Below are 10,827 nucleotides of genomic sequence, written 5' to 3' on the forward strand. Positions count from 1 at the left end.
TGTTAAGAAAATTAGCAGTGTTAACACTCGGGTTGATTCCCGAGAAGCACTTATTTAAAGTCTAAGCTCGACTTACCTCGTATTTGCACGATTACGGTGGTTCACAGAGTCGAAACTCCTCTTTCTCACTGTCAATTCTATTATCAACATAAGGTTTTAGCCGAGTAATATTTATCTTAAAAGTGCCAAATTTAGAATGATTTACCTCGACTGTACCGTATGGGAAAATATTTAGTACCGTAGAAGGAGTTGCTCCGTTTGCATTAAGCTCTGAAGTGGCGATTCGAGAGTCCGTTTTATCCAACAATACCTGATCGCTAATCTTAAATTGGTTCGTCTCATCCTTAAGCTCGTCATAGAGTCACTTTGGTTCATTGTGTATTCTAGGATTCTCCTTCACGTGTGTCCGCCATTCATCTAGTTCATCGATTTGTAATCTATTTTCTTCATGATTTGTTCTGTTTTTGTCATGTAAACTGGACTGCTGCTCTATCACATTTTTCTGAGGTGTTTCCTACAAAGAATGTTGAGCCACAATGTTATTAACATTAACAGAACTCATAATATCATCTCGATCACTAGATATCCTAACAAAATCACGAGCTTGTAGTTTAATCGTGTCATCACCTATACGAAGTATGAACTCACTTGTACCAACATCTATGATAGTTTTAGCAGTTGCTAAAAAAGGCCGTCCTAAAATCAACGGTACGTCACTATTCTCATCCATGTCTAGAACAACAAAATCAATTGTGAAAATAAATTTATCAATTTTGACGAGTACATCTTCAACAATACCCCTAGGAAATCTAATTATTCTATCTGCTAATTGAATGCTCATCCTAGTTTGTTTGGGTTTCCCAAGACCTAGTTGCTTAAACATTTTGTAGGGCATGACATTAATACTAGCCCCTAAATCAGCCAAAGCATTATTAACACTTAAACTACCAATTAAACAAGGAATAGTAAAACTCCCTGGATCTTTCAAATTGTTGAGTAGTTTATTCTGCAAAATGGCTGAGTACACTACATTTAGTTCCACGTGTGATGAATCATTTAACTTCCGCTTGTTTGCTAAAAGTTCCTTTAAAAATTTAACAGAATTTGGCATCTGCGAAAGAGCTTCAATAAACGGTAAGTTAATATGTAATTTTTTTCAACAGTTTAAGGAATTTACCGAATTGTTCATTTGTGTGGTCTTTCTTTATCGCATTTGGATATGACACACGAGGTTTATATTCCTTACCGACCAAATCTTGCTTATTTTGGCTTACCTCAACCTTACCATTGCTTACCACAGTTTCTTGCCTCAGTTCAGATTTAGATTCAGTAAACCCTTCTTCATCTCGAATAGTAATCGCATGAAGCTGCTCTCTTGGGTTAGTTTCGGTGTTGCTTGGCAAGTTACCCTGTGGTCGTTCTGAAATCATCTTTGCCAATTGACTAACTTGATTCTCAAGCACTTGAATCGATGCTTGTTGATTTTTGAGTGCTGTTTCAGTGTTTTAGAAATGAGTTTCTGACACCGAAATAAACTTCGTCAACATCTCCTCAAGGTTTGGCTTCTTCTCCTGCTGGTAAGGTGGTTGAAAAGCTAGAGGGGGTTGTGGTCTTTGATTTCCTTGACCACCCCAAAAGAAGTTGGCATGGTTCCTCCAACCTGCATTATAAGTGTTACTATAGGGATTATTCTGAGGTTTAAAATTATTCCCCATATAGTTGACTTGTTCGTCTTCTGTGTTTAAGTTGTAGGATCAATTTTCTGAATGGTTTCCTCCTCCATTTGTGTCGTATTGCATCATCAGATGTACCTGCATAAAACCATATAAACCATCAATCTTTTTATTCAAAAATTCTACCTAATTTGACAACATGGTGACCGCATCAACGTTAAAAACATTGGCTACTTTCATCGGCTTTGTTCTCATACTTGCCACTGATAATTATTGAATGGCATCTCTTCTATAAAATCATAAGCCTCCTCAGGTGTTTTATTATTCAAAGTACCACCGGTGGATGCATCGATCAACTGCCTAGTTGAGGGGTTCAAACCGTTGTAAAAAGTTTGAACTTGTAGCCATAGAGGTAACCCATGATGAGGGCACCTTATCAATAAGTCCTTATACCTCTCCCATGCATCATATAAGGTCTTGAAATCCATTTGCATGAAGGAAGGAATATCATTCCTCATCTAGGCTATCTTAGCCGGTGGAAAGTACTTCAACAAGAATTTTTCGGTCATTTGTTGCCATGTAGTAATTGATCTTTATGGTAGAGAGTTCAACCATTGTTTAGCTTTATTTTTTAATGAGAACGGAAACAACCGTAGCCGAATGGCATAATCAGAAACGCCATTTATCTTAAAAGTGTCGCAGAATTCCAGAAAGTTAGCCAAATAAGTATTTGGGTCTTCGTCCTGCAAACCATCAAACTGAACAAACTGTTGAATTATTTGAATAGTGTTAGGTTTCAGTTCAAAATTATTTGCAGTAACAGCAGGTCTAACAATACTCGATTCAGCTCTAGTTAAATTAAGCTTAGCATAATCGTACATAGTACGAGGAGCAGGATTTGGATTTACAGGATTTACAGCAACCACAGGAGGTAGTTGATTATTATGATTTTCTGCCATCTCCTCAGTATTAATAACAATGTCCTCTTGCTCTTTTATTATACTCTATCGAATCTGCCTCGCTTCTCTACGGTTTCTGTGAGCTGTACTTTCGATCTCACTGTCAAATACTAGAGGTCCTGACGGGTTTCTTCTAGTCATAAAATAAAGGAACTTGCCAGAAGCAAATAATAGAAAAAGTTAGTAAATTAAAATAAAAACAAAAGTAAATTGCAATAAAAATAAAAATGGCTAAAATAATAAAAATTAAGTGCTCCTAATATTTTAGTCCCCGGTAACGGCGCCAAAAACTTGATAACGTCACGAACTAACTAAAATACGACAAAGGCAAACGCACCTATCGAATGGTAGTATAGTTACGGTGAGTCGGGAATATCGTATCCATAAGGACTAAAAGTACTAGTAATTACTATCTTTTTATTATCTAGCCTATAAATTGAAGGGTTGTTTTAAATCTAAAATTAAACTAAACTAATTACTAAGCGACAGAAAGCAAATTGGGAAAATAATCGAAGAAAACTTATGAGAGAGACAATACCCAGGAAAGAATCCACCTAGACTTCACTTATTATTCTAAATCTGAATTAAACGATTTATTCATTTGACTTGATCCGTAAAAATCCCTAAATTATATTAATATCTCTTTCGAGAGTAAAAATAACTGACTTTAGATTGATTAATTGAAATATCTTTCTTATTAAAACCTCTATTGTCGCATTAACTCGATCTATGGATTCCCCTATTAGATTTAACTCTAATTCGGTAGATTTATGTCGTCCTATTTCTAAGATTGCATGCAACTTCACTCAATTTTGCTAGATCTACTATTAAACAGAGACTTTTGCTCCATTGAATAAACGCATCAATCATGAATTAATATCCTAAAAACATTAAACCTAAAGGTAAGTAAACATAATTGAGATCAAGAACAAATATTTATCATGTAATTCAGAAAAATCAAATAATAAGATCTATCATAGGTTTCATCTTCCCTAATTATTTAGGGAATTTAGTTCATACTTGGAAAGGAAAACATCTCAAAAATAGGAAAACAACAAAACATAAAGAAACCCAAAAACTTCTAAAGAAATTGAATGGAGATCTTCAGTTTTGAAGGAGATCCTACTTCTGAGTTGAGTCCGTCAGCGTTCTTTGAGTAATTTCAGCGTTCTACTCTGCGTCCTTCCTTTAAGTCCTCTTCTAGTGTGTATTTATAGACTTTAGAATGCTTAGAAACCTTAAAAATTGGGTTTTTCCGCATAACAGGAAAGTAGAGTGCAAAATCGACACGGACTGGCACATAGGCGTGTGACTAGCCCATGTGGCTCACACGGGTGTGTGGCCAGACCGTGTGGAAATGCCCAGGCCGCGTGGATCCTGGAAACAACTCTTTTTGACCAATTTTGACTTGTTTTTCACTCCTTTCGCTCCCTTGTGCTCACCTAAGTATAGAAACATGAATTTAAAAGATTAGGAGCTTCAAATTCACTAATTCATATAATAAATCATCCAAAAACTCTTCAAGAATAGGATTAAAAACATGTTACTTTTATGGCTTATCACAACTCCTTACAATAAATTCCTCTGCTCAAACACCGATCAAGTTTACCCCTCCAATTATGAAGCATGGAATACACAATGGCATCTTTGCTCATTGGATATGATTTTACATCGTACGCCAAAGTACCACCTTCCTCTATGCCAACTACTTTTTGGCTTCGCCAAGACTAACTAATTTGAGGTGCTTTGGTTGCTTCTCTTTCTCTCAAGGTTGTCTCTCATGTTCTATATTTAGATACTTCTTTTGTTGTTTGGACTAACACTCTAGAAAATTTATTTATGTCCTCCTCATGCTCGGATTCTTTTTTTAAAAGAGTCTTTGGCTACTACTAAAAAGAGATCTCAAAGCATGGAAGCCTACTTACAACATATAAAAAATAGTCACTAGAATTAATATTGCAAGCACAAATATCACAATAGATGATGCTACTCTTTACGTTATTCATAATCTTCCACCAGAGTACTGTTTCTATACAAATACTCTTCGAACAAGAGAGATATAATTGACTTTTCAATAATTGCATGAGCTTTTATGTGATTATGAATATCTTCTCCAATGTGATGTTATCCTTTCTGTTCTGATTACTACCAACTTTGCCAGTTGTACCAACAATAATGGCAACTAGACTAATAACCGAGTGGCTCGTTCGTGTAATGGTTAAAGCCAACGATCCAACTGCCCTTGACAAAACAAATATCATTCCACTCCTCAAGGGACTAATAATCGAGTTATTTGTCAGCTTTGTGATAAACCTAGCCATACTATTAAATAATGTAGTAAGTTGCAAGCTGTGTTTCCATGGTTTACTGTTCCCCCTTCATCATCTTTTGGATCTATTACTCATCAAGCACATTTTTCTTCACCTACTTCTAGTGGTTCTTCGAATTGGTTAGTTGATTCAGGTGCTTCACATCACATAACTACAAATATTTAGAACTTATCTCTTCATTCTGATTATGAAGGTGGTGTCGATCTTATGATTGATGATGGTAATAACTTACAAGTAACTCATTGTGTTAAGCCTTTACATTTATCTAATGTTCTTTGTGTTTCTGCTATGAATTAAACTTTAATTTTTGTTTATCAATTGGGTTCTTCAAATTTTGTAACAGTTGAGATCTCACATTTCTCATTTGTTATGAATAACTACTGCACGGGGAGCATCTAGTAACTGAAAAACCTAAAGATGGTGTGTATAAATAACCCTTACACATTTGTAAGCTGCGTTCATCACCACTAGCATATTCTATCCAAAGTTCTCAAATGTCAACTTGGCATTGTGGTTTCGTTCATCTCTCTACTCCAGTTATGCGTCTTGTTTTTAATTCTTTGAAATTTTTAATAAAATTTATTAGTTCACGTTTCTTTTGCAATTCTTGTAAGTGCAATAAAATGCATAAACTTCCAGTTACTATATGTTCGATAAAAAGTTCATCTCTTTTGGATCTTATTTATACTGATGTTTGGGGTCCAACACCTATTTCTTCAATTGATGATTTTCGTTATTATCTTTTATTTGTTTACCATTACACTAAATACATTTTTCTAAGTTTAAAGCTATTGTTGAAAGATACATCCAAAAGTTTATTGTTTCTTTTTATTTAGATAATGGTGGGGAGTTTACTCATCTTCGTGATTATCTTTCTTCTAATAAAACTTCTTACTTCCTTACTCGACCTTACACATTTGAACAAAATGGGACTGTTGAACGTCGTTGTCGTCATATTGTTGAAACTAGGCTCACTTTACTTCATATAGCTAAAATACCTTCACAATTTTGGTCTTATGCATTTTTTGCAGCTACTTTTCTTTATCAATTGGATGCCAACTTTCATCTTAAATAATGATTCCCTGTATCCTTGTTTGAAACCCTACTCTAGAAAAAAGTTAGAACCCAAATCTAGACCTTGTAACTATTTAGAGTATGCTTTAAATCAAGTTTCTTACAAGTGGTTTGATCCATCAACAAATAAAATTTATATTTCTCATTATGTTAATTTTGTAGAGAATATTTTTTCATGTACTAATTTTGATCTTCATTCTACTTGTCCTTTTAAAGAGTCTTTTCATGAGTGAGTTTCTCACTATATTATTTCTATAACATCCACTTCTTTAGTTTTATCTTAGGCATCTCATGCACACCAATTTGATGGGCTTTCAGCTACTAATGCTTCTTTTGGTACAATACCTTCATCAAATGACTTGGATAATCATCAAGTTTCAAATTCAGGTAGACAATCCCCTACATTATATATTGTACCTCAAGATAATTTATAGAGCCTTCATTTTACACTTCCATGTCTCTACCATCAAATTCACCTCCATCAATGTCATCAAAACAATCCCTAGCACAACCTTTTTATCCCATGATTACCCAAGCAAAGAACAAAATTAGAAAACCTATACCTTTTCTTTTCCTTAACACCATTAAGCCCCCTCCTACACCACTTAACTTGATCCTCGAATCAATTCCATAAACCCGCAACCCAAACCAAGAGAAGTGGAACTACGAATAGTTATTCAAGCATTGAAAAGTGAGAAATGGCATCTTGTTATGGTTGAGGAGATTAATGCATTCAAATCTCAAGGTACTTGGTATCTTGTTCCGCGACAGATGTTTAACAATATTGTTGTTTCTAAATGAATTTTCAGGATAAAATATAATTCCAATCATACAGACAATAAATAGAAGGCTTAACTTTTTGCTTAAGGGTTTAGTCAATGTCCTAGCATTGACTATATTAAAACTGATGCTCTTATGGCTAAACATACAATTGTAAGAACTATTCTTCTTTGGCAATTTCTAATGATTGGTCCCTTCATCAATTAGATGCTAATAATGCGTTCTTGAATAAGACCTTAACTAAAAATGTTTATATGTCATAACCTAAGGATTTTTTTGATAAAGAACACTCTACTCATGTTTACAAATTTCATAAGTCACTTTATGGTTTTAAACAAGCTCCTCGTGCTTTGTACTTAGAATTGTGAGATGATCTCATATCATTAAAGTTTGATATTGTTACATCTTATAGTTCTCTCTTTATTTATTTGGCAAATCTTGTGACTATCTATGTGGTTCTTTATGTTGATGTCTTGATTGTTACGAGTAATAATTCTGATGCCTTAAATTAGTTTGTCATTACTCTTAGTCATCGATTTTCTATTAAAGATATTGGTGAGCTTCATTACTTCGTTAGAGTACAAGTTTCAAGACATAAAGATGGTTTATTTCTTTCTCAACTTAAATATATTGAAGATATTATTAAGAAAGTCAATGGAGCTAATCTTGTTACAACTTAAATTTATGTCTTGAAGATAGTGTTCATCTTGATAATCTTTAAGAGTATCATACAATTCTTGGTTGTCTTCAATATCTTAAACTTACAAGACTAGACATTGCTTTTGCTGTGAATAAATTGGCTCAATTTTCTCACCGACCAATGTAAAAAAACCATTGGGAAGTGGTTAAAAAACCGTTCGGTATCTTTGTGGTATTCTAGACCATGGTTTATTTCTTTACAATCTTTTTCTTTAGATCTCCATGCATCTTCAGATGTTGATTGAACAGGTAATAAGGATGATCGCACTTCTCCTAGTGAAAACATTGTTTTTCTAGCTCTAAAAAGCAACGTTTTGTTGCTCGATCTTCGACAGAAGCTGAGTATAGTTCTTTAGCATCCACTGCAGCTGAGTTGTGTTGGATTCAAAATCTACTTCAGAAACTCTATATTTTCTACTCTTCTCGACCAGCTATCTATTGTAATAATCTGGGGGTTACTTACCTGTTTGCAAATCCCAAGTTTTATTCTCAAATGAAACATATTGCAGTCAGATAATCATTTTTGTGCAAACCTTGGTCTAACAACAGAAGTGCTCATCTTTCTACTAAGAAACAACTAGTTGATTTGCTTACCAAAGCAGTTCCTGTTGAAGTTGGCCTGCATGCAACACATGCAGCACAGGAAGCAGCCAGGAAGCTGCCAGAGCCACATTTATGCCACCAAAAGTTCAAGCTGCTGTTCATTTTGTTACTTCAAGCACTAGTTTAGTTATTTAGTTCAAAATAAACTGAGTTGGTATAGCTTTTAATGTAATTAGGTGCTCATAGATTGACAAATCAGCTTACCTATGTGTGCAAATAATGATTTCATAAATTTCAATATAATTTAGTGGTGTTATGTGGATGTTTAGGTGATGTACTTGACTATAAATGTATTGTTTTTCTTATTAAAAAATTGAGCAAAATAGAGCAAAAATGAGCTGTCAGCCATAAGCTCCCTTGCTGCACATTTGTGAACAAGTAAAAACTTCTCTTGCATCTTACTTCATTGTTCTATGTTCTCTATTTTCTTTTTTGCTGCTGTCAAAATTCCAACAGTTCCACATTATAATTTTGAACAATTGAGAGTCAATATTGGTGTATCTAAAAAAAATCACAATCTTTATCTATTTCACTTAATTTTGTTTCTTTTTATTTTTATCTCTTGCTATTTTGAGTTGCTTAGAATAAAATTTTATAGTGATATTGTTTAAATTTTCTATTTTGAAATATCTACTTCATGTATAAATATCATTGCAATATTAATAATATCTGATGAATTTTTACTCATTCATTAAACTTCTTTACCATTTCTTCACCATTTATATATAAAAAATATCTAAACATTGAATACATAAAAAAGACGAGACTTCAAATACTATATAACCATTTGAATGATAAACAACGCCACATCAAAAATAAAAGATTATGGCCATTAAAAGTGTTGCTTCGAAATTTTTAAAAGATCGTGCAACCCTTGTAGTTGCACCCTGACGCTAGTGCCCAAGCAACAATGACCTTTGCCCTCATCAAAGAGGAAGCATCATATTACAAGTCTAGAAAAACTTCACTATACTAGGGGCAATTACTATACCCATTCATCAGGGTAACATTAGAGAAAGAGCTTATGTTGTTACAAATATTCGATGGACAATGCACATTGTAACAACATTAAGAATAATTATCACATCTATGATCCTAACTTTCCAAACTTACCAACCTTGAAAACCATACTCACTAAACCTAAATAAAATTATATCCAACTAGCATTCTGAATCAAATTTAAAATTGAAGGCTCGCACCAAGTCTTTCCCATCAATAAATCTTTTGAAAATAAATCTCTTTTAAAAGGACGGGGCAAGAAAAGACGAGAGCGAAATTCTACTCTAGCATCTCTTCAACCTTTTTCGGCAATCAAACCAAGCAACTTTACGCCCCTGTATATTATGAATCACTCTAAAAATAAGAAATTCTTTTTCATTTTACGTAGTGTAAATCCTCGTTGTAATATTTAAGATCTTAATGTTATAAAAAAATCAAAGTTTGATGTTATAAAACTCTCCAACGTATTTCCATTCATTCACACTAATTTAAAATATATATATATATAGGGTTTACAAGCAAACATATAACTTTGTATATATGTATATATATATGAATAGGTGTCAAACTCAAGACAAACTTGTTTTGGTATAAAAAAGTTACACGACCTAAAACCGACGATGACATGAAGCAATAAAATTTAATTATTAAATCCAGGTTCAATGTCAACATTTTTAATCCTTGCTTTTACTGGCCGGCCATCTCTTTCGGTGGCTTAACAATCAGGACTGGACATTTTGCGTAGTGTGCACAATAGTCACTTACACTTCCCAAGAATGCTCTGGAATCACCACAACAAAGCCACATGGTCGCTCAAATTAATTTTTCATAAGGGATGACAAAGACAACTTCATGGGTGCAGAGGAAAAGCAATTAAAATGCAAGTATGATTAAAAAGACCTTTGAATCCTGCCAAGGCCACGGTTGCCAACAATAAGGAGGTCAACTTTCATTTCCTCGCTAATTTCACATAACTTATCCTTAGGATTTCCTTCAACAATCAGAGTTTCTGCTTTTATCTGCAGCAATTAATACCATTTTCAGTTTTCAATATTATATATAAAAGATAAATAATTAAAAGCTTGAATTGAATGACTAAGCTGCGTAGGAACATTGTTAATCTATTCTACGAGAACGTACGCATACCGACCTTGTTGTCACACATCTCTAGAGCACGGGAGAGTATACGAGCTGAAATTTGTTCTTGAGATTTCCTTACAGAATCCACCAGCGCAGTTGATGGATAAGCTGCATGCATCCATGCTTTATTAATTAACTATTAGCAACAGATAAGTTCTTAATTGGACATTAATTAATTATTAAGTGGTGAAGAAACTAGGTGTGTATAAGAAAGAAAGAAGAGAACCTGCGACTCCTGGTCCAGCAGGGAAGGCAGAAGGGCCGACCCCATAGTGCTTGGATGGTTGGTGTACATGAACCAGGGTTAGCAAATTACGTTCCCCACCAGCAGCACTGTTGATCAGCACATTGAAAAGGTTATTCACCGTCCATTGGAGAGCATACAAACTCTCATCACTCTCATCAATACCCACTATAGCTCTCATTTTCTTCAAAATCCTTCACAAAATTATGAACCAACTATAATTTTTTTTCTTATTATTTATTTATGTATATATGCCATTGGATGTGGTGTTTGAATCTTGATTGCACACTTGGAAACATGGGAGACGTGGAAGTTTAGGATGATGT

The 10,827-nt window shown here is 34.1% G+C and overlaps 1 protein-coding gene and 1 non-coding gene across 2 annotated transcripts; one reads left to right on the top strand and one right to left on the bottom strand.

Annotated features, from left to right (window-relative positions):
• Positions 1–2,087: 2,087 nt before the first annotated feature.
• Positions 2,088–2,198, top strand: LOC128281060 (small nucleolar RNA R71). The gene has a single exon (XR_008271276.1). It is a non-coding gene; the product is annotated as a small nucleolar RNA R71 (small nucleolar RNA).
• A 6,638-nt stretch (positions 2,199–8,836) lies between these two features.
• LOC108456331 (uncharacterized) lies at positions 8,837–10,714 on the bottom strand. The gene is made up of 4 exons (XM_017754929.2): positions 10,484–10,714; positions 10,268–10,365; positions 10,018–10,136; positions 8,837–9,898 (listed from the first exon to the last, which is right to left on the bottom strand). The coding sequence occupies exons 1-4, from the start codon at positions 10,680–10,682 to the stop codon at positions 9,805–9,807; spliced, it is 510 nt and encodes a 169-aa protein (XP_017610418.1). The 5' UTR covers positions 10,683–10,714; the 3' UTR covers positions 8,837–9,804.
• Positions 10,715–10,827: the final 113 nt, after the last annotated feature.

The sequence above is a fragment of the Gossypium arboreum genome, chromosome 9 (assembly GCF_025698485.1).
Source record: "Gossypium arboreum isolate Shixiya-1 chromosome 9, ASM2569848v2, whole genome shotgun sequence".
NCBI lineage: Eukaryota > Viridiplantae > Streptophyta > Magnoliopsida > Malvales > Malvaceae > Gossypium > Gossypium arboreum.

What these genes read in the sequence shown, in the direction of transcription:
- LOC108456331 (XM_017754929.2), bottom strand. Translation starts at nt 10,682, where the DNA reads ATGAGAGCTATAGTGGGTATTGATGAGAGTGATGAGAGTTTGTATGCT. An exon ending in TGCTGGACCAGGAGTCGCAG is followed by an intron (nt 10,366 to 10,483) that starts GTTCTCTTCTTT and finishes GGATGCATGCAG; the next exon opens with CTTATCCATCAACTGCGCTG. An exon ending in TAGAGATGTGTGACAACAAG is followed by an intron (nt 10,137 to 10,267) that starts GTCGGTATGCGT and finishes TAATTGCTGCAG; the next exon opens with ATAAAAGCAGAAACTCTGAT.